Source organism: Pteronotus mesoamericanus, unplaced genomic scaffold (assembly GCF_021234165.1).
Source record: "Pteronotus mesoamericanus isolate MK-2021 breed Mesoamerican mustached bat unplaced genomic scaffold, CSHL_Meso_final contig_78, whole genome shotgun sequence".
Lineage (NCBI taxonomy): Eukaryota > Metazoa > Chordata > Mammalia > Chiroptera > Mormoopidae > Pteronotus > Pteronotus mesoamericanus.
Window position 1 is genome coordinate 6,895,044 of NW_026555258.1, and position 23,210 is coordinate 6,918,253.

Sequence of the window (23,210 nt, forward strand, 5' to 3'; positions counted from 1 at the left end):
ACACACTGGGGTGACTGGGTTCTGGACCCCGACCCAGAGATGCAGACTCAGTGGCCCAGGTGGGGCCCGGGCCCTGGGATTCAGAGGTTGCCCGTGTGATTCTGATGTGCAGCCACAGTGGAGAATCACTGCTCCAAGCTAATAAATCTTGAAAGAAAAACATCTCACTTTAATGTCTTGTCACAACTTGAAACCAGATATGCCTTGGATGAGGTGCCTTCCAAACGCAGTGCCCCGGGGGACAGCCTCGGTCTGCCCCCACCGGTGCCTCTTCCCTCCCGCAGCCAGCCTGAGCGGCGACCCCATCCTCCCTGGGCACACGCAGCTCCAGGGTGCAGGGCTCACAGCAAGCTGGGCTGCCCTCCTCAGTGCCTGGGACAAAGAATAAAGATCCAAACATCTAAACCGCTCCAGATCAAAGCTAAGCAGAGGACAGGATTGGAAATAGCTTCAACTGAGAACTAAGGTAACCGTCAAACGACTACTCCCCCAAAAGGCTCCAAGAGGTATTGAGTTGTTTCAGTATTTTTAATTAGAAAGAATAGGTAATTCCACATTAGATAAAACAGAAAAAGACTGGGAGTCAGCCAGTTCAAACAAGCAAACATAGGTCTGCTCCCCAAACCTGATGGAACACAACATGCGTGCACACATGCGCACACACAAATGATACAAATCACTGCCATGTCTTCACATAAATGCTGATCACAGCTAACAATACCAGTTTCCTCCTAATCTCTATCAGGGGTGTCCAATGGGCAGTCCACGGGCCTCATGCAGCTCAAGATGAATGTGGCCCAGCACAAAATCATAAATTTAATTAAAATATTATGAGATTTTTTTGTGATTTTGTGTCACAATATATTTAATGTGTGGCCCAAGACAATTCTTCTTCTTCCAGCGTGGCCCAGAAACGCCAAAAGGTTGGACACCTCTGCATAGGTTAGATGCCAGCTCCCTGAAGGCCTGGGTCCTTTGTTTGATTTTGTATTAAAATGTTTTTTCTCAGTCTTAACAGATACCATTACTGTAGGAAGGGCATGTTCAGAGTGTTCTGGAATTCACAGCAGACACCGTCTGACATATCTCTACAACCCCTCCCCTCTGAAATCTGCACCCCCTCACAAGGCTGGGCCCCCCAGCTGTGCTTACTCGTCCTGGCCACGCACTCCTGATCTCAGTCACGGAGCCCGCACTGGACACGTGGCTGAGCTGGGCTGGACTGAGGGGTGCTGGTCTCAGTCTAGAAGGTGGCTTAAATGAGGATCCCGTGAATGTGTGCCCTGTGGGGAAGCCATGTGAAGCCACGTGGGCAGATAGGAGAAAAGGCAGAAGAGAGAGGGAGAGGGAAGAGCAGAGGCAAGACTCAGAGACGGCTCGTATCCTGGTTGGCTCTCCAGGCTGCCTGAACTCCGTGTCCGTGTATTCTGTTTAATGTCCCCTTTACCCCCGTAATAAATTCCTCTTCTGCCTCTCACAGCTACTTTGAAATGCATTTCTACTACTTGCTAATAAAAAAAAAAAAAAAAGAACCCTGACTGAAATAACTATAAAGCCTCCTTATCAACTGCTAAGCATTTCCAAGAATTTTTTTTAAATCAACTTTTTCTTCTTTATTGACTATGTTGTTTCTACAAATGTACATTACAATTTAATGCAAATATGTATGTGTTTTGCTGTAGCACCTTGTTTCAAAATCAGATTCAAGGCAACCACCAGAATTTGGGATCAACAAAAAGAAAGTTCTCTAAAAAAAAAAAAGAAACGTTCCCTCACATCCCCTTCTTGACAGTGACTGTTTTCAGGAGGAGGAGCCTGGGACAAGTAATCAGTGTGGCAAGACCTGACTCAGGCATGGAGGCTGTGGGCACCAAAGGCCACATCTCTGCCAGAGTGGACCAGATGTGGTGACACTCGCTGGTGAATCCGAACACCTGGCTCAAAGAATGAGCACGACCAAGAATGGAAAGTTTCTGGCCCTGGCTGGTGTGGCTCAGTGGACTGAATGCTGGCCTGCGAACCCAAAGGTCACTGGTTCAATTCCCAATCAAGTCATCTGCCTGGGTTGCAGGCCAGGTTCCCAGCTCGGGGCATGGGAGAGGCAACCAATTGATATAGCTCACACAAACATTGATATTTCTCTCCCTCTCTTTCTCCCTCCCTCACCTCACTCTAAAAATAAATTAATTAAATCTTTTTTTTTTTCTTAAAGAATGGAATGTTTCTGGACACTCTCTTTAATGGGGCTTAAATCAGTTCCATCGATTTAGAGAGACTTCAAGAGAAAAACTGAGTCACTCTACTGTGGCTGTGGGAACAGTATAAAGGACAAGGTACAGACCTCCGGCTGGATGGCTTTAAACACGGGGATGTCCATTAATGTGATCTGGCTCTGCAACAAAAGAGAAGAGGTGTTAGAAAACACAAAGGTTACCTGTTGTGTTATTTCGAACCTATACAGAGTAATAACTCATTTTTAAAAGTTATACTTAACCTCTTGAATAAAAATCAAGACAGAATAGAGTAAAAAACAGGCAAATTTCTAAAATGCCTCTCCCATCCCTTCCCTCATCATAAATCCTGACCCACACCCCTCTTTCTTGGATGTAAGACAAACGTCCAACTTAAGAATTGGTAACAGTAGTTTGGAGTGTGGGACTGAGAAGAAGGGGAACATTTTTCAGTTTGGATATTTTTGTACAATTTCAGTTCTTTTCAAGCATGAATTATTTTTGTAATTTTAAAAAGTTAGCAATATTACAAATTAGAATGCTAAACAGAGACACTGTTACTCTAAATTTAATCTTTTAAAAATTGTGGCTTACATAAATTGTCCATTTCTTCTGAAGTCTAAACCTCTTCAAAATTATATGGTAGCGCAACATTCAAGATGCTTCTGCAGACCAGTGTTGGACCACAAATTCCAGAGCCCACAGTATATGAGATAACTACAGAATTCAAGAGCAAGCATTTGGAAAATTTTACAGCAATTTGCCACAATGCTCTTGCTTTATTGTTTAAAGTGTTAGTTTTCTATAGATTGGAAATGAAAAAAAAAATTGATCCTCCACCACAAGTCACTTGAGAAGCACTAATGTTGTCAGTACAGAAAACACACATCTGGTTAAAAGGCTGTTCCTATCGTTAGAAGCTCACTGAGCAACAGTGAGAGGGGCATCATTGCCGACAATTGTTCAGGCCAAGGCATGGCCTGAGCTGACTTCCCACGACCTATCTCCATATGTCACGTGGGACGCCAAGTGTCAGGTAACAGATGCCTCTGTGACAGCCTAGGGAAATGAGAGCTGATGGCCTTTGGGTGCCTCCTAATGCAAGAAAACACCCTGTCCACCAAACGCAGGTCATGTGGGAGGATGTGACACCGAGGAACAAACATGGCCTCTGGGAACAACTGGGCTTGCGTACGTGTCTGGACACCATCGCTCAACAGCACTATTCTATTTGACACCTTACACCCGTCCCAGTCTCAGGTGCCACATCTAGAAAACAGTAACAATAATCTCTGTCTTATAGGATCTTTGTGAAAATTCAAGACAAAAGGTGCAGAACACTTGGCACCTGACAAATGCTCTCTATGTACATGTGTGCTGGGGGTGGGTATGGGTCCCGGTGTGTGTGTGTGGAGAGAGAATCTATGTGTATGGTACAGGGGGGGACGTCTCTGAGCAGGGGAGGGAATAAGCAGGCAGCTTTGAGGAGAGCCTCTCCATCTCCCCTAGAAGGCTGTGCTCTTCGTGGGCACTGAGGTGAAATGCTGCTGCTGGGCACCGAGGTGAAACGCTGCCACTAATGGAAACTCAGCAAAGACAGCAGACAGCATGGGAAAGAAGCACTTGGGAATCTGTCCTCTTCTACCTCAGGGTCCAGCCACCAGTGGCAAGGGGGCCCTGGACATCAGCACACGTGGACCTGGCCCTCATAACCTGAGTGTCCAGCGACTACTAAGCCCAGAGGCCCACATGCCTGTGTGTCTGGCCGAGACAGTGCAAACAGACTGGCATTTCTCCTGCCAGACCCGTGGAGATTGCTGGCCAAGTGCTCTGACATTTGGATTAATTCTGCCATCGTAGGGAACAGAAAGGCCTTGTGAAAACAGATTGGGACCGAGTGCTCAGAACGCCTTGGAAATCTCTCCCGCAGCTCGAGGTAACTCCCTGTCCAGGAGAGCCGGCAGGATGTTTGCAATGTCATTTAGGAAAAGAACCAAAAGCCTGCTAATGTGAAAATGAGAAAACTTCCTTTCCGTCCTGCTGTCCATTCTAGGGTTTGCTACTGAACTTCCAAGTGATTTACTAAAATAGTGACTTTATGTTTCATATATTTTTTGGAGGGCCCAAGTTTTGAAAATTCTGATCCCTGCTAACTGTGAGAAATGATCCCTGCTAGCCGATCCTCGCTAAATGAGAAAATGTGTTCAAGTGTTTTATTCTAAACAAACAAGATCAGCAGAGGTCACCAGGCTTAAAATAGACTGGCTGGTCCCAAACACACAATCTGAGGGTTTTCAGAAGATTCCATTTATATCCTCTCAATTCCAACCAAAAAAAGACGCAGTGTCCAGAGCAAGGATATATCAACACATAGGTAAAACATTCCAATTACAAATTTCATTGCATTTTGCTATAAAGCCAAACACCTGTGAAAAAAGGTTGCCAGTGAGCAGTCCTTCCCGGGAAGTCAGAGAACCCCAAGGCGGGCAGTTTTACCCAAAAGGGAGGGGTGGGTAGGGGTAGGAGCTTGAAGGGGGAGGTCAGGTCCTGTCCCTTGCCACAGCCAGCTCTCAGGCCTCCCTAGGGAGAGGCCCTGGCTTCCTGGAGAGAAAGGGCATCCACTGGGGCATGCGCAGCCTCCCCAGAAACACAGGCAATGAGACTCTCCCATTTCCAAGCAGCACCCCCGAGGTACTGGGGGGCGCAAGCCTGGGTTGATGAGAACAGTCATGAATGAGCATCTTAATGGCTTCTCCTTATTTTTGGAAATAAAGCCTCAACACAGGATGTCCAATTAAGCTAGTCACTTGGCAATGTTCTGTTTAATCCTGACCCCTTCTCCCATCTCCTCCTTCCTCCTAAAAATCCAGCCTCTTTGGGAAATGCCCAAACTCCACATATCTCAAAACATTTCTGTAGATATGAATCCTTCAGAATGGAGAGACCTATAAGGCCACTTGTGGCCTTAGCGAAAAAGGTGGTATTACGTGGAGAAATGAAAGCTTAGCCAAAAATAAAAAAAAAAATGTTTTGCACGTGTTAAATACTGTGTATCTCCTCTCCAACAGGGGCCCCGAGTCCTCCTTCCCAACTAAAACTTTAATTCAAGGCCTCCCCAGCCCCCAAATAAACTAACAACAACAAAATGCTGCTGGCAAATCAGTGGCAAGCCTTATCATAAAAGATCTCTTTAAATGTGCATTGAGATCACTTTGCCAGTGCAGGACCAGGAGGGCTCGCAGAACAAAAAGTAACCAGCTCCAAAGACACATTCCTGCTTCTACTCCCAGAGCCACAGGAAGCCTGTGTCTGGCAATTTTAGAACTGGAGTCAAGCAAATGCAAATTAAACAGGAAGATACTATCTGTCACCCATCAGTGCCATCATGACTGATGGGACTATGAGCTGCTTTGTTTGTTCTTTTTGGAAAGTAATCTGGCAAGAACTCAGAAAAGTTTTTAACTTTTTTTTTTTAAATGTCAAACTTACAAAAAAGTTGCCAGAATAATATGATGAACTCTTATAACCTTTCACCTAGCTTCACTAATTATTATGTTCCCTCATTTGCTTTATGTCTAGGTGTATAATTATACATGCACATTTTCCTGAACCATTTGAGTGTAAAATGCAAATATTATGACTCTTCACCCCTAAATCCTTTACATGTTATTTCCCAAGAACAAGATGACCATCTTACATAATGTGAAACTTATTACAGTCAAGAAATTTATCATTAGTACAACAGTATTATCTAATATACAGTTCACATTCAAAATTTGCTAATTTTCTCAATACTGTTTTTTATAGCAATTTTGGTTTGATCCAGGATCATTCACTGCATTTAGATATTATCTCCTAAAAGTGAAATGAGCATACCGTTGACACAATAATCCCTACCTACAGAATGAAAAGCACTAGTATAGGAGATTTTATATAGAGATCTACATTTAAATACAAATATAAATATAGATGTTTATTGCACCATTATTTTTAGTAGCAAAAACCTGGAAACAATCTAAAAGGCCATCAAAAGGCACTTGTTGAAAAAAGCAATCATGGTACATCCAGACTCCGGAATATCATGAGGCTATTAAAAACAGAGAATTAGGTCTGTGCATGTTGACCTAAAAGGCGTCCATGATCAACTGATGTTGAAGACAGGTTCCAACAATGTTTTTGCTCTGCTTTTAGCCACTGGGGAATAAAGTGACCAAGATGTATTTGTAGAGCACCCCCAGTAAAAAAATGAGAACCTTTTTATTATGAAGTAACACATATTTACTGAAAACCACATTAAACAAAGGCATGGCTTGATGACTTGCTATAGTATTATATATAAACACTTTGTAACCACCACCCAAGTCCAGAAATAGCCACCCCAATCAATAGATGACTGAACAAAAAAAAAGTGTGGTATACCTGTACAATGGAGTATCAGTCTTAAAAAGGAAGGAAATTCTGACACCTGTCCCAAGATGAATGAACCTCAAGGACACTGAGCTAAGTGAAATCGGCCAGTCACAAAAAGAAAAGTACTGTGTGATTCTACTTATGTGAGGGACCCAGAGTAGTTAAATTCATAGAGACAAAAAGTGGAATGATGTTGAGGGTAGTGGAGAATGGAGTTGTTTAATGGGTATGGAGTTTTGGGTTTGCAAGATGAATAAACACAGTTCTAGAGATTGGTTGCACAATAATGTGAATGTACACTTAAAAGTAATTAAGATGGTAAACCAGGCCAGATGGCTCAGTTGGTTGGAGCATCGTCTCATACACCAAAAGGTTACGTGTTTGATTCCCGGTCAGGGCACATACCTAAGTCCCAAGTATGATCCCTGGTCAGGGTGCATATGGGAGGCAACCAATCCATGTTTGTCTCTCGCATTGATATCTCTCTCTCTCTCTGTCTCTCAAATCAATAAACATATCCTTGGATAAGGATTTAAGATTTTATTTATTTATTTTTAGAGAAAAGGAGGGAGAGAAATGTCAATGTGTGGTTGTCTCTCGCACGCCCCCAACTGGGGACCTGGCCCACAACCCAGGCATGTGTCCTGACTGGAAATCGAACTGGTGACCATTTGGTGCACAGGCCGGCACACAATCCAGTGAACCACACCAGCCAGGACAGGATTTAAAAATATATAGTTAGGATGGTAAATTTCACGTTACATCTCATTTACCACAATGTAAAAAAAGGTCACCTCAGAATTCCTCCATGTGCCCAGTGCCAATCACAAGTCCCTTCCTCCTGTCAAAAGTAACCGCTTTCCTGACTTTCCTCAAATTTCTTTAAAATGTTATCAACTAAGTGTGTAAACAAGTCATCTTGCCTTTTTAAAAAATTTCATGCATATTTTTAAGTTTCTTTTAATCTACAGGTATTTTCTTCATCTTTTTGTTCTTTACAATGCAATCTGCTGAAGGGTCCAAGCCATTTGACCTACACAGTTCTCCACACTTACGGTGCGGGTCAATGTATTCCTCTGTCCTTGGTATTTCCAGCAAGTTGGCAGCTGGGACCAGAGACTTATCAGACACAGGTTTGATCCCTTGGCAGGACTAGGAGTGGTGTTGTATTGTTTCATTGGGAGGTACATAATTCCTCTCCTCTTGTGATGTTAGTGGCTGTTGATGTTCAATGCTTAGATCTCTTCATACACTGAAGTCATAAAATGATGATATTCTAATTCTATCATTTCTTTCCCATTTATTAACTGAAATAAATTCATAGAGAGAAGTTCTCTCTCTTCTACTATTTGGTTACCCAGTATAGTTGAAAAGTAAAAGGCAGGACAAATACTGGATTCTATCTGTATATTTCTCACTTTCTAAGAAAATAAATTTGCTCCCTATCATCGTCTGTTGATGACCTATTGTTTCATGGGTTTCAATCAACTGCAATTATTATCCTTTTCAAGCTCATATTGTCCCATCATCGGGCCGTTGAAGTTTCCTCTAGCCAGCTCCTGAGTCTTTCTGACGTGACCCTAGCAGTCCTTGAGAGCTTCCTCCCTGGTCCTGGAAAGACAAAGAAGGTTATTTTGAACATTTCCTGCCCCAGACTTGGAATCAACCAGTTCTCTGGGAAGCCATGGAGTCTTTCACTGACTAATATTGCAAGACCACAATCTGGAATTCATAGTGATATTTCAAATTCAAATTGAGAACATTTTTTTCCTCCTAACTTACTTCTTTTGTATTACATCTGTATCTCGTCTCTTCCATATCAAAAATCTCGGTCTCAAGGACATGAGGTATATAGGATTACAGTATCCCATAATTATTAATTTACTTCATCCTATTTTATATATACAGTGGTCTCAGAATAACAATACTAATGCTATCAGTATAACAATACTAATCATCAGTATAATTACTGACAAAATTTATGAAATTTTGCATTTGTTCTCTCCATTCTCCTCCATTTTTATAACTTATACTAACTATAATAGTCATATGATGTCTATTATATAGGCATACAGCCATTATATACCTTCTCCCTTTCAATTCTTTAGTCTTAACTTTATAGTAAATGAATGTTTATTGCTCTCCGCCAGTCTTTAGAGTGATGTTTCTCTAACCATTTTCATTGTCTGAAGCTTGTTCTCTAGCAGACTCCTCAGGAAGGGCTCACAGGAGCAATATTCTCTGAGGCCTTGCATGTTCATAATGGTTTATCAGTGTCCTTTATACCTGAAGGTTTTGCTGGTATAACATCTTTGGCTCACATTTTTTTTTCTTTCCGTGATTTATTTGTTATTTTACTTTGTTTTGGCAAAAAGTGTTTCTGTCAAAAAGACTAATGGTACTCTAATGTTATTTCTCTTAAAAGCCACTTGCTATTTTTGTCTAGGTGCCCAAAGGATTTTCTTTTCCTTTAAAATCCAGTAGTTTACCAAGAATATGTCTATGGTATTGACCATTCTGGGCTAACACTGTCAGCTTTATCATGTGTTCTTTCAATAATTTTGAATCTTTTTTTAAATCTTTTTTTTAATTTTTTTTTATTTGAGACAAATGTACTTGAAAAAAATAATAAAATAAATAAAAAAACAATAATTTTGAATCTTTTATTTTGTGAAAGTTTTTTTAAATTACAGTTTAAGTACCTGTTTGGTTCCACAGTCTTCTTATTCTCCCCTTTCAGCTATTTCTATTATTGGTATGTTGGATCTTCTTTGCCTATCATCAATATTTGCCACGTTTTGTCTTATTATCTCTTTCTTCATTTATTTTGATATTAATAATTTTCCTGCCTTAAGTCATTTTATGTTATATTTATCTATTTTTGTGTTCTCATTCAACTTTCATTTCAAAAATCATTTTTTTATATTCACTTTTTTCCTAGGTTCAGTCACCTCATTCCTGAAATGTTTCTTATTTCTTATGTTGTTTAAAGCTTATAGCATAATCTTAATGTCTCTGAGTTTATTTTGATATAGAGAATTAGTGTTCATTTGTTTTGTGGCATGTATTTCTGCCATTTTTTCATTAGCTATAGAGATCCTCTCCTTACTCTTTTTTCAAATAATAACTTAAAGATTTGACAAAAATAATTTCCCCTTTTTTATTTTTATGTAAGATTAGTTTTCCTGAACTTTTTAGAGAAAAACATGGTTCAGGATAGCTCTTCTAAATTCATATAGCTCTCCTTTTGGTTGCCTTCATGTAGTGTTCAAAAACATGTAGTTGCTGTTTGAGCACATGTGCACTCTCTGTCTCTGTCTCTCTGTCTCTCTCTCTGTCTCTCTGTCTCTCTCTCTCTCACACACACTCACACACACACTCTCTCTCTCTTTATTTATTTAATTTCTTTTCCCTTAACCATAACTTCCCCTATCCTGATCATTTTGACTCCATTCCCATACTGAATTTCTCTTTGGCATGGAGACTTGTCCTGGAAGTGAGCCCTAGAGAGTTGGTTTCAAGAGAGTATAAGGGCCAGTCCACAGACCTCTTCCACCCATCAATTACTTCAGTGCTAAAAATCCTTCTTAATTTCAGTTTGCTGTTCTCACATTAACCTGCCAAACTTCCCAGTGAATTTCTGTTGAAAATTTTGGAGTTCTCCTATTCTCAAGTTTGCCAAAAGGCCCCTTGCTTACTTCTGCTTTCTCCTATACAGATGCTGACACTCTGCAGGGTTTGCTGGTACTGTATCCCCGGCCACCTGTGTTTGGGTTTGACAGGGATAACTTTTCACCTAGCTTTATTGTACATCCTATTAACAGGTTTCAGAGTTTGCTATGTGGGGACTGAGAAAGAATAAAACACTTGCTCTTGTCACCACCATCTTCCCAAAATCACTTAAGTGATTTTTAATGGACTTCTGTATCTCGCTTTTTTCTTTCTTTCATATTATTAGATATGAAACTAAAATACCAGGTGGCCTGGTTCAATTTCAATGCCTGGCAACGCCTATGCTTCCCCAGAGACCAAAGACTCCAGACGACCTGGCTTCACATCTAAGCTAAAGAAGGAGCGGCTCTGGCAGGGGCAGCCAAAGTGTTAGCACTGCACCCTCAAAGTATTCACCATCCTCCCTGCGGTCCTCCAGCCTCAGAAAATCGGCCAGGGAAAGGCCAAGCATCACTCTAGGACTCAGACTAGAAAATGAGGCCCAGAGTCTCATCAAGGATCCTGCTGGGCACTGTTGTTCTACGTGCAGCCTGATTCTCTGCCATTCCTCACAATGAAGAGCTGTAAAGGGATTTTAAACCTCACTATTGCTTCATTCCTTTTGTGAAGCTAAAAAATACAACTCAAAAGTGCAACAAGCAAACAAAAGCAAATAAAATATAGAAGCTGAGCCATCAGCCAACAAGGTCCATGGAGTCATCTAAAGGACAGGCAACACAGCTCTATGACTCAATATGGTGGCCACTAGCCACATGTGGCTATTTGAAATGTCCCTAGCACTTTAAGTTTAAAATACACATTGAGTTTGGAAGACTTACTTTGAAAAAAGAACACAAAGTATTTCAAAAATTTTATGTTGCTTACATGTTGAAATGATAATATTTTAAATATACTGAGTTAAATAAAGTGTATTTTTAAAAGTAATTTCACCTCTTTTTTAATGTGACTACTAGAAACTTTAAAATCACACATGTGGCTCAGATTATAGATATCTCAGATGGTGCTGGTCTAGAATGTCAGACAGCCCTGGTTTTAAATCCCAGATAGATAGTGCCGCTTACTGTGTAAAGAGGTACCTTTCCTAAGAATTGACTTGCTCATTAGTATACTGAGAAGAATGAACACACCGAATTTATATGGCTCTTGTGAAAAGTAAATTAGAAAATGCATGTAAAACATTTAGCATAAGACCTAGACATAGTTCAAAAACAGGGGCCGTCTTTGTGTTGCCATCCAGCATTGAGTAAATAATGAGCAGATGAAGGTTTCAGACTTTCTGCCCACACCAGACCAGGGCAAAAAAAATTAAGTCTCCTAGACTCTTAGTTTCTTCATTAGAAAATCGGGAGCTATCATCTGCCTCATCGGGCCGTCCCAACGACTGAATTCTCTCAGTCGACCTGGATTTACGGAGCACCTGCTATGAGAGACGCACTGTTCCAAGCCCTTGGGATAGAACGATGAACAAGTCAGATAAAGTTCCTGTCCTGAGAGAGTTTATAATCCAGTAGAAAAAAAAATACACCATAAAATATTAAATAATGTAATGTTGGGCAATAATAAGAGATATGAAGACAATGAAGCAGGGTAAGGGAAGAGAGAGCAATGGGGAGATGCTACTTATTCAGCCCTGAAAGTCCTCTCCATGGACCAACACTGACCAGAGGCAGAGAGATGGGTGGAGAAGGGCCGTCCGGACTGAGGGAAGAACAAGCGTGGGGCCCTGAGGGGGCAGGGGGATGCCGCTGCGGCTGGGGAAAAGCAGCCGCCGCACAGCAGGAGGGCAAGCAGATCGGGGTGGGGGACTGGAGGCCTGGTAGCAACTCTGGGCCTCATTCTCCTACAAGGGATACACTACCGAGTTCTACACAGCTTTTAAAAGGATCCCTCGGACACACCACAGGAGTAAGTGCATGTGCCAGGTGCAGCTGACCTGGACATAGTAAACATGGGAGCCGATGATGGCAGGGCGATGACAGGGAGCCCAGGGGGCTCCCATAGCGCCCCGGAGGGCACGAAGCCTGTCAGAGCAAGGGGCACAGGAAGAAGTGGGCCTGGCGGGAAACGCTGCCGTGGCTCTGCAGAGAAACGCAGCCCTGGGACAGCTCTCTCAGTCAGGCCCGAGGCCAGCCCCGAGCCAACATGCTCTCTCCACCCATAAAGTGCAAAAGGGAGGAATCAAGTCACGGCAAAGCGCGGCGCCAGCTCTGCTCCTCCTCCAAGGGCCCACTCGCTGGCCAGGCCAGCAGCAGCACACTGGTTAAAGAAAAAGCGAATTTTAAAATAATTGACCATTACAAAAATCGCTCAAATAATACTGTGTATCATTGTTTAAAAAAAAAAAAGTCATTATAAAAATGTACAGATAAGTAAAAATAAGAAAAATTGAATTCCAAGTACCAATAATCCTATAACCAGAAACTATAGTAAATCAAATGTTTGGCTGTGTATATCCCAATATTTAAAGTATGTAAACATAAGCCCTGGCTGGTGTGGCTCAGTGGACTGGGTGCCAGCCTGCAAACCAAAGGGTCACCAGTTCGATTCCCAGTTTGGGTACACATGTGGGTTGTGGGCTGGGTCCCCGGTGGGGGGCGTGTGAGAGGCACACACACATCGACATTTATCTCCCTCTCTTTCTCCGTCCCTTCCCCTCTTTCTAAAAATAAATAAATAAAATCTTTTAAAAAATATGTGTAAATATCAAATACACATCAAATCTAGACTTTTTCTTACACCATTATAAATATATGTGCATTGCACATGCTTTTTAAAAATGGCATTATTCTCTATAAATTGTGCTGCAACCGGCTCCTCTCACTTACTGTTCATATATACTGTGTGCGCCCCCCAAGGTGGTTCATTTCCAGATTGAAAGCATCCTGTTTAACACTGTGTGGTATTTCAAAAAGAATACTTTATTCCACAAGCCCCTGTCGTTGGGTATGTGGCTTATCTCCAACCTGGGCAAAAAGCCTCGAGCAGCCACCCTCTCTAGCACCCGGCCGTGGGCCCGGCACCCCCATCATTTCTGTTACTTACAGCAAACTCCTCGGGAGTCACCTTCAAGACATCGAAGACCACGGCGTCATAGCTCTTGCTGGCGTAGTCGCAGCCCTGGCCCTCCAGAGAGTCTGAGCTGCTGCTGCCCTGTGGGGGACGGGGAGAGAGACGCGCAGCCTGAGCGGTCTGGCTGGCTCCAGACTCATCGCCTCCCGCACCTCAGAACTGAGGGGGCAGGTGACAAACTGTATCGTGATAAAAAGCTTCTGCTGTTTAGTGCTCTGTGCTGTTCCAGGCTAAAGCACTTCATGTGCATAATCTTATTTAATGCTCATAACGACTCTGAGTACACACTATTATTCTCCCCATTTCACAGCTAAGGAAGTAGAGGTAACATTACTTCCCCACAGTATCTCCGCTAGGAAAGTGAAGGCCCAGAAAGCGAACCTGTTCTTGCATCTGATCCCAGGACACATACCCTCCATCGCTTGGCCACCTGCTTCCCGTGGGCTGTGTGGCAGCGAGAGGTGCACCGCACCAAAACAACAGCCCTTCCTCCCTCAGAGAGAACAGGCCTCCACACCGTCAGAGGCCCAAGATCCCCTGTTTTGTGACGTCTTTCAACCATTACCTAGTTTCACCTTCTTTTTCTACGTGAAGTCGCTGCAGGAAATTGTCACACAAAATGTTAAACTACGCCCAAGGCTTACTTCACGCATGGGCCCCCTGGAGTTCCAGGCCTGTGAGCTGATGAGGTGAGAGGTAACCGACGGGCACTGGAGACGCGCGTGAAGGCTGTGTTTAGCAGGGCCCCTTGTCAGGAAGGACACTGTGGGTCCTGCAAGTAAAGGAAGGCTCTCCCGAAAAAGAGCGAGTGAAACCCCCCAGACGTGGCCAGCTGCATGAAACCCAGCACTGCAGGGGTCCCAGAACGTCGAACATGCCTTCTCTCCAATTTTATTTAATTTCATCAAATTCCACTTGGGGGAACCGATCACACTTACCACCCAAAAATTGTGCCCCATTCATAAATGGTTTCATTCGTCTCAATCCATGAAGAGGGGTTTTGTGGTTTCCCTTAGCCTCAGCATTTTGGACTGGGATTTAGAGAATATGCTTTTATTAATTCCTCTTTATTTCACTCTTTCCAAAATGGCTATATCTGGAAAAACTTTGCAATCTTACTGGAAACTAGAATGTTTTTAGGCCAGTGAAGGAAATCAACAGTCAACAACTGAAAATGTGAGGTTAAAAGGAGAAACAGAAACTTAAACCTGTAGATTTTAATAGGACTGTGTCATTGAAAGATTTTACAAATGAGTCTACTATACCAAAAACTCTAAGGAGCCGTGTATCATGGTGGTTAAGAGCGCTGAAGTCAGACAGGCTGGTTAAACGCCAGCCCGCACTAGCTGCTGTCTGACCTCAGGCGAGGGACTTCATTTTACTGTGTCTCAGTCATCGTCTGTAAAATGGCCCGGTTGGAGCCTGCGCCCCAGGGCTGCAGTGTGGGTTATAGAAAATGAAGCTCACAAAACAACTAGCAGAATTCTCTCCCCTCCCCATCGCGAGGTGCTGATTCTAGGGTTGCAGGGGCCTGGGTGGGCTCAGCTATAGCTATTTTAAAAGTTGTACAGGTAACAAGACAGTCTCCCCGGAGGAAAATCTGTGTTAAACTTCTGAAAAATACTATCAACTAATCCCGAAGGCCTCTGGAACTGGCAGTCCCTCCTGCCGCTTAGCCTCACACATACCCTGAGTGGCCAAGGGCCCGCAGTGATGCTACACTTCTGCACCCACCTTCCAGGAAGCAGCCGGATCAGGTGATGGGGCAGATTTTGATCAGGGTGGTGCAGTGTCCTCACGGTTAGGAGCATACGGCGCAAGAGTCACAGAGGCCTGGCTTTGACCAGCTAATTGATTTGAAGCCAGTTTATCCACCTCTCTCTGCCTTAGTTTTCTCATCTGTAAGCTGGGGATACCTCATAGGGCTATTGTGAGGAACAAGTGAGACAATGCCTGTGAGCGGGCAAAAAAAGTGCCTGGTGTATAGCATGAATCATGGGTGTGTATGTGTGTGTAAATGTGTCAGTCACCAAAATTTATTGAACACTTCAATTAGACATGTATTCACTCATTCAATAAAGATTTATCAAGTACTTACCATGTTCTGGATACATATACATGTACATGTGTGTGCATGCATGTGTATATATACACAGAGAGTAGAGAAGAAAGAATTTTTACTATGGATGGAGGATAAATTGTAAATAGAAACAGGAGTCTGGCTCCTCTAGCTACCAAACAGTCCATTCCAGGGACTTCAGGTTTTCTAACTTTCCTGTAATGCCCGTTGCATCTGCCTCAAACACACACTCATACAAGGGTCCTTGTGTAATCAAAAGTTGCCCCAAATGCACTCACTGGTGCTGGGAGGGGGCGATGATGCAGTCACTTTATTTAAACCTATATTGGCGCCATCAGGGAATTGTGAAAGGTGCCCACAGTCTGCTTTTCAGAACCAGAGATCAAAATAGGGAGACTTTTAAAAGGTTTATATGAAATGAATTAGTTCCTGTGAATTTCTAGCTGATTACACAGGATCATTTCAAAGGCTCAGCTCAACTGTGAGGGCCCTGTGAGCTCAGAGCACTGAGCGCGGCCAGTCTGTCACAGGACCGGGCCGCAAGCACTGGGCGCGGTGGCATCCCTGGGCCTCGGGTGACACCCACTCCCCTGCACACCTCTGTTCCAGGACTGAACTTGGAAAGCAAACTCCCAAAGCCCCTGGGAGAAGGCCCGAGCTCAGGCCGCTCTCAGACCACCAGCCCTTAGAGCCATTTCCTACTGAGCAAGGTAAATAAGAACACAGGGCCAGTTGGAATCAATTCTGTCTGACTTCATTCCGGAATGTGTGACTTATAATCAGCAGCGGCTTTTCTTGGGAAAAGTCTGATCTCTTCTTGAGACCAAAATGGAATGTGGCACTTGCTAAGACTGGACTGGGCAGGTATTTGTTTTTCTTTGAAGGGAACGACTTCAGAAAACATACTGATTCTCAGGACTGCCTGCCTCCCAAATCTCACGCCCAGCACGGCCAGGGGCCTCCGGAGCGCCAAGAATGGTGGTATTCAGGGAGCCATGCTGCCTTGCTGGCCGCGACCCACTGGAGCCTGGGTCAGCTGAAAATAACCCCTCCCCCACCCCCACCCCCACGGCCCAGACCCTCACAGTCTCTGTACCTGTGGAGTGGCGGAGGTGACCAACACGCTAGCCATCAGACCATTCCTCTTGTACATAGTCTCCAGGCCACAGGGAGCTTCAGGGCAGCCTCTGCAGGTGACATAACCTGTCTGGAGAAGCCCTGCAAGGCAAAGAAGCTCATAAAAACCAGCCCCAAAAGCCTACTAGATCCCACCCCTGGGGAAAAGTTGTGCCAGACCTAAGCAGGTGACCCTAGGGGAGACTTTTAAAGAAAAGTCATAAGGCCTTCAGGCTAAAGATGGCCCACAGGTGTGGTCTGTTGGAGTGTAAGGTTTGGGTATTTTTTAAATTAATCACCAATGTTTAAAAATACTGTGCCCACATTTGGGCCGGCGACCATCAGCTGGCCGAGCAGGGCGGCCACCTGTCCTGTGCAACGACTTTGCTATGTGCCTGGCCCTGGCAGGACCAGACTTTGTGACCTTTGTTTTAAAAAGAAGGCAGGGGAAGAAGACACTGACTCTACTGTGTCTCCCTGTGCACCAGGCCACTCCATCAACAATAACGTGGGCAACGGCGAACACTCCTGCAGCGCCCACCGTGCGCTGTGCGTTTCCCGCGCCCCACCTAGCCCTCCCAGCAGGCCTCGGGCAGGTCCTGTTGTTACAGCCACACTGCGCACGAGGCATCTGAAGCACAGAGAGTGCAAGTAGCCCGCGCTCTGGTGCCGTTACTCATGCTGCCCTGCCGTCCCATCATCCCTGAGCTCCTACTCAATGTCCTTTCATCCGCTGTCACGCCCGGACCACCCAAAGCCAAACCAGCCGCTCTCGCGCCAGTGTGCACACAGTTCTAGTAGAGCACTTATCCCATTGCTGACCGTCGCAGCACTGTAGCCGCACCAGCCTGTTAGCAGGAGAGTAACGGGGAGAGGAGGGAGAATGCCCCAAGGGGCGGGGGAGGGAAGGCAAAGGGGCCAGTTGGCAGCCAGCTGCAATTACCCATCCAGGCAGCAGATGAGGTAGGTCCTCTGAGCTAGGGCTGCAGCAGGGAAGTCAGGGAGAGGGAGGGAGACTGAAAGACAGTAAGGACAGAGATTCAACAGAAATGGGTCAGGGGTGAGGAAGGACAAGCTGAGGAGGAATGGTTCCTGGCTGGAGGTGTCAGAAGGATGGCAAGGGACAGAGATGCTGTAGCAGATGCGTAGGCAAAGATGATGAATTTAATTTGGGACATGCTGGATCTGTGTGTGGTGCCCATAGGAAAATCAATCCTGGAGGGCCCAAAGGTCACTAGGAAGACGGTCTGGAGGGAGGTGGAAAAGGAGGAAGTGTGGGTCTGATGTTGACTCTGTCTGCACACCCACTACATGCCCTATGGGCAGCCTGAGCTAGACAGACAGACAGAGTGCTTGTTCCCAACCTGAATCCCACCCGTCTCGCCGCTGACAAAAACAGCCTAATTTATGGTCAGCAATTCTCAGACAAGCGATATTTCACATGCTAAGAAAAAACAGAACCAAGCAGAAATGAAGATCCATCCCAGGGCCCAGAGAAACCCCCACTCATGCACCTTCCGTCCCTGGGGCCTGGCCAAGCCCCAGCTCCTTGTCAGGAACCAGACTGCCAGCAAGGAAGCCAGCCTGGGCCAGGCCCCTCTCTGAGAGCCCCTCCCAGCCTCACGGAGGGCCCCTGAAGAAGGGAGCCAAGCCTCCCAGGCCGGACTGGCTGGACCCCAGGGGCCACCTCCTCGTCCTGGGAGCTCAGGACCCTGAGACACCCGTCCCTGCTGGCTAACCACCCTGCGGCGCCATATCCTCAGGAGCCGAGGCTAGCCAAACGCTGCCCGGTGCAGGGACCCGGTCGGGTCAGGGGGAGATGCACAGAGGGAAGCCAAAGGGACAGCCAGGCCTAACAGACAAGGAGCGTGCTGGGCCCGGCCCCCACTACTTTGCATTAAATGCCTCTCTTTCAGTGTCATATAGTTAGATTTCCAAAAGACCTTGACCAAGGCTGCTTCCTAAACACCAAGTTCATGCCAAGCCACCAGAAGCCTGACCCTGGAAATACAGGGGCTCCTCTGAACGGGGGATGGTGGTGCTGTCATCTGCCCTCCGAGGCATCCCTCCGCCAAGCCCCCACGTCACACAGCGCTGCTCAGCCAGGCGTCCCCAACCGTTTTGTGCCATGGGCTCTTTTGGCGTCTGGTGGAACCCCTGGACCCTTTCTCACAGAAATGTTTTCAAATACATAAAATAAAATTACACAGGAAACCGATTACACAGGATTACTCAGGAAACCAATTATATTACAGTCATTAAATTACTTTTAAAACAATTTGTAATGCAGTAGTATATGTACTTCTTCATGTAAGGGAATATATATATATTATTGCATTGAATAACAAGGTCTATTGGTGGTCTGAAAACCACCATGGTTCCAAAACAGTTATGTGCACAAACATCCTGAGATGCCCATAGCTATTACGTGATATGAAAATATCTGTGATTTTTATTAGTGACAGGGTCCCAGATACTATTAATGTTACTGTGATTCACTGTCTATATTAGTAACGGAGAGAAATTCTCCATTTCAGTTAGAAGTTTGCGAAAATAAAGATGTCATTTTTTTCCCATTCAGATTCAGAAATGCCTGGTCAAGAACCCCCATTCCAGGCACCAAGGAGACGAAGCGAGCAGGCCCTGGTCCCCCAGAATTTACATTCCAGGGTGGGAGTGAGAAAGTACATGTAAACCAAGAAGATAATTTCAGATCATGAGAAATGCCTGAAAAAAAATGAGAGAGCGCGGAATACAGTATTTGCCAGGGTGGTCAAGGAAGGGCTCTGCGGATGTGCTGTTTGACTGAACCAGACGAAGGAGGCAGCCAGAGATAGGGCTGTTCTGTGCGGAGGGCACCGCGAGCACGAAGGCATGGAGGTGCACATGAGCTGAGCGGCTCCGTGATGGAGGCAGATGGTCGTGGCTGGAGTTCAGAGGGCGGGAGGCAGGGGCCCAGGCAGGAGCGGCCTTGCAGCCGCGGCAAGCAGTTTGGGTTCTATCTGGAGTACACCAGAGGGTCCCGAGCACAGGGAGACCGCGGTGGCTGCTGTGTGGAACTGGGTTGCAGAGCCAAAAAACAAAACAAAAACAAAGACACAGGAACAGTGATGCCAGGAGTGGGTGTGGGATGGGGATGGCCTTGACTGCTGGCCGCAGGGCGGGGCGCATGGATTGGGAGGGGCTGCAGGTGAAACAGGTGAGACCTGCTGATGGACTGCTTGTGAGGGGAGAGGAAAGGGGGGCGACCTGAGGCTGTCCTGACTAGGTAGGTGGTGACCTAACAGCCACTTGCTGATCAGCAGTTCATTCGTTCATACACTCCACACCCATCCACCCAGAGAGCTGGTGGACCAGTTCGGGGTCCAGTGTCTGAGGCAGCCCTGCCCTCCGGGATCCCGCAGGGGTGCGAGGGGAATCCAGTAAGGACACACGCTGCCACAAATCACAGGTTCTCCATGAGGGGAGTCAAAGAAGACATCGCTGAGAAGAGTGTAGAGCAGGGTCTTGAAGGATGAGCGGGAGTGTTTCAAGGAAAGGGCAGAGGGTGGGGAGGGCAGTCTGAGCGTGCGTGGAAGCGCGGGGGTGTGAAAAGACATCCGAGATGCCAGTGTGCCAGGGGCACAAGGGCCAAGTGGGCTGCCCCGCCCACTCTACCTCAGCCCTGTGTGCGTCTCAGAGCAGCACAGGCACTGGGGACGCGGCGGCAAATAGGCCAGGCTCAGGGTTTGTTCTAACAGGGGGCCCTGGCACCACACTCAAGGCAACAGCACCTCGCCCCCTGGTCGCTCCCTCACCCGTTCAGCAAACACAGTGAAACTCTTCCTAAGCCCTGAGCTGCACAGAGGGGTCAGGCCGGCCCTTGGCCTTGAGGAGCTTACACGCGGCTTGACCGTCACTGCCATCCTGACACTTTGGTGGACACTTTGTTTCAGGCTCTGGCTAAGGATTTACACGCTTTAAAAAAAAAAAAACAAATGGGGAAACGGGCGCTCAGAGGGAAATCACACTGTAACTTGGGAATCCTTTTTTACCTACCTGCACTGACATTTATTCCCTGCTACATTGGAGGCAGCCTAGCCTACGAGAACAGCACAAGCTTTTTTGTCTTAGGTTGGCGACTAACCTGGACACACCAAAACCCCATCTTCCACCCTGCCTCTGCCTCTCCCACACCACCCACGCGCGCGCACACACACACACCCCCCACCTCCCCCCCCCCCCGCCTCTCTCTCTCTCCCTCCCCTCTCTCTCGCTAATGTGTTCTTGGAAACCAAAACACTGCAGGAGAAAAAGCGATTCTCATGATGTAACTTCGCAAGCACGTGGCAGTTGTATCAGGACCACAGAACAATCCCACGTCTCTTGTTTCTGTATGACAGAGTCTGGTCTGGTGTGTGTGGGTTCCCGAGGAGGGGAAGGAAAATCCCAAACGCAACACTGGTTTCCTTCCAAACTCAGAACTCTGCTTCAGAGTTTCAGGTTCAGGAAACCAAGAAAATAACATGAGACAGTCTGGTGCAGACCACTGTTGAGAAGGCAGAATAACCACTTTTTCCTAAGCTTATGGACATTGTTTCAAAGAAAATACACACATCCAGGAATGTTCAATTACAAGAGAGTGATCTTTTCCAAATGTTCAGACAAGTATGCAAATGAACGCCAAGCCCGGTTCGGAGCCCGCTTCCCTGGCGTGGGGCGAGCTGCCCTCCAGACACGGTCGAAGGTTGCTCCACCTTCCCGTGTCACACAGAAGCTGTGACAAACAAAATAGGACGGAAACAAAGAGGGTTTCTGGCCACAACCCCTCTGCCAATTTTCGGTCCACTTCAGGAGCAACACACACACACACCACACCCCCCGACTCCCCGAACCACAGGTGCAGGATTGGACTCTGTATTGCCAAAAAGGTCTCCCCAGGGCAGCCATCCCTCTGGGGCTAGACCACCTGCCAGGAGCTGGGGAGGGCCGGCCTTGTGCGGGCTGGCACTGCCATTACCTCTACCTCCTCCTGACCCTCTCCAAACCAGCCCAAGCTCTTCTCCTGGCCAGCAGCAGTGTCGGACAGCTTTCAAAGAGAGGCCTGGCCACGTAAGCACGTCAGACCTGCAACGCCATCACTCACTGCGGCGCTCGCCCACGCCCTCCCCCAGGCCTTTCAAACCATCCCACCAGATGTGCAACATCCAACATCTCACCTCCTCACTCCTCACTCCTCACTGAGGGAGAAGGGGAAGGGCCGGGGAGGCACCACTGTCCGAAGGCCACTGTTCCCCCATGGAGGAGAGAAAGCAGCGGCGCTTGGGAGAGAGGGAGGGCTGGGCTTAGAGATTGAGGGTCTGCACATACTGTGAAAAGGGGATAAAACGTGAAACTGAGCAAACCTGGAGGAAAGGGCCAGGATGGGTCTCTCTTGAGTGAGGGAGGTGCCTGCGCTTATGGAGCTGATGCAGGGCTGGCTCAAACAGGTAGCAGCAACGCAGGAACCCACGCCACTGGCACGGACAGGCGCCCACAGCCGCAGGCTGTGAGCTGATGCCTGAGAAGCAGGGGTGAGCATGGCCCACTGCATCCTCAGAAACTTAATGTCCTGACTGGAATGCCACCCTTTTCAGGTAGGAGGACCTCCTGAATTTTTAATCTAAAAAAATTACTTTTACTTTTTTTAAAGATTTTATTTATTTTTAGAGAGACGAGAGGGAGGGAGAAAAAGGGAGAGAAACATCAATGTGCAGTTGCCTCTTGCACGCCCCCCAGTGGGGATCTGGCCCACAACCCAGGCATGTGCCCCAACTGGGAATTGAAATGGCGACCCTTTGGTTTGCAGGTCAGCACTCAATCCACTGAGCCACACCAGCCAGAGCTAAAAAAAAATTACTTTTAGACAAAAGTAATACATGTACATGTTAAATTATACAAACTGAAAAAAAAGTACAAAATAGAGAAGGAAAGTTTCCTCCACCCACAGCCCCTGGTCCCTGTGCCCAAGCTCACACAGGTCACATAGTGCAGGGCTACATCTATGCACACATCCGCCGCCTGTGTACAGGCATCAGTAGATACACAGACATGTACATAGATATGAAAACACACTTTAGAGACCTTCCTTTTCAATACTGAAGGTAATTTAGTTCTCTTTTTGACATCTGTTAAGAAAAATCCTTAATGACAAAAAGCTATGATAAATCCCCACTTTTAAATGAATTTGTGGTTCAATAATCACAGCGATAGCCACGTCATTAGGGAAAGGGCGAACCACACTTACAGCACCTATCCTTCGGTCTGTGGATGCACTCAGAGCACAGAGCACAGTGTTGGGGGCACCTCGCAACAGCCTGCAGCTCCGTGCGCTCTGTGTCAGCGGCTCCCCCTGCCCCTGCAGGAAGCGCGGCGGCCACCACTCAGACCTGCCCCAGGGGAGAGCCGCCCAGGAGGCAGGAGAGGCCGATTTCCACAAGAGGACCAGCCAGCTGGGCACCTAGAACAATCCCCAGGCTGGATGAAGTCCCTCAGATGAGAAGCTTTTACTCAATACATGTGTGAAACAGGAGTACATAGCCAGGTGATAAATT

General features: G+C 46.3%; 1 protein-coding gene across 1 annotated transcript in view; it reads right to left on the bottom strand.

Annotated features, from left to right (window-relative positions):
• LOC129079261 (zinc finger and BTB domain-containing protein 34) overlaps positions 1-23,210 on the bottom strand; it is a 265,100-nt gene that overhangs the window by 188,445 nt on the left and 53,445 nt on the right. Inside the window, exons 2-4 of the mRNA XM_054584360.1 lie at positions 16,619-16,740; positions 13,416-13,523; positions 2,342-2,392 (exon numbers count right to left, since the gene is read on the bottom strand). Of these exons, the coding sequence (XP_054440335.1) occupies positions 2,342-2,392; positions 13,416-13,523; positions 16,619-16,675 (216 nt within the window). The 5' untranslated portion in view covers positions 16,676-16,740. The remainder of the gene's footprint in view (positions 1-2,341; positions 2,393-13,415; positions 13,524-16,618; positions 16,741-23,210) is intronic.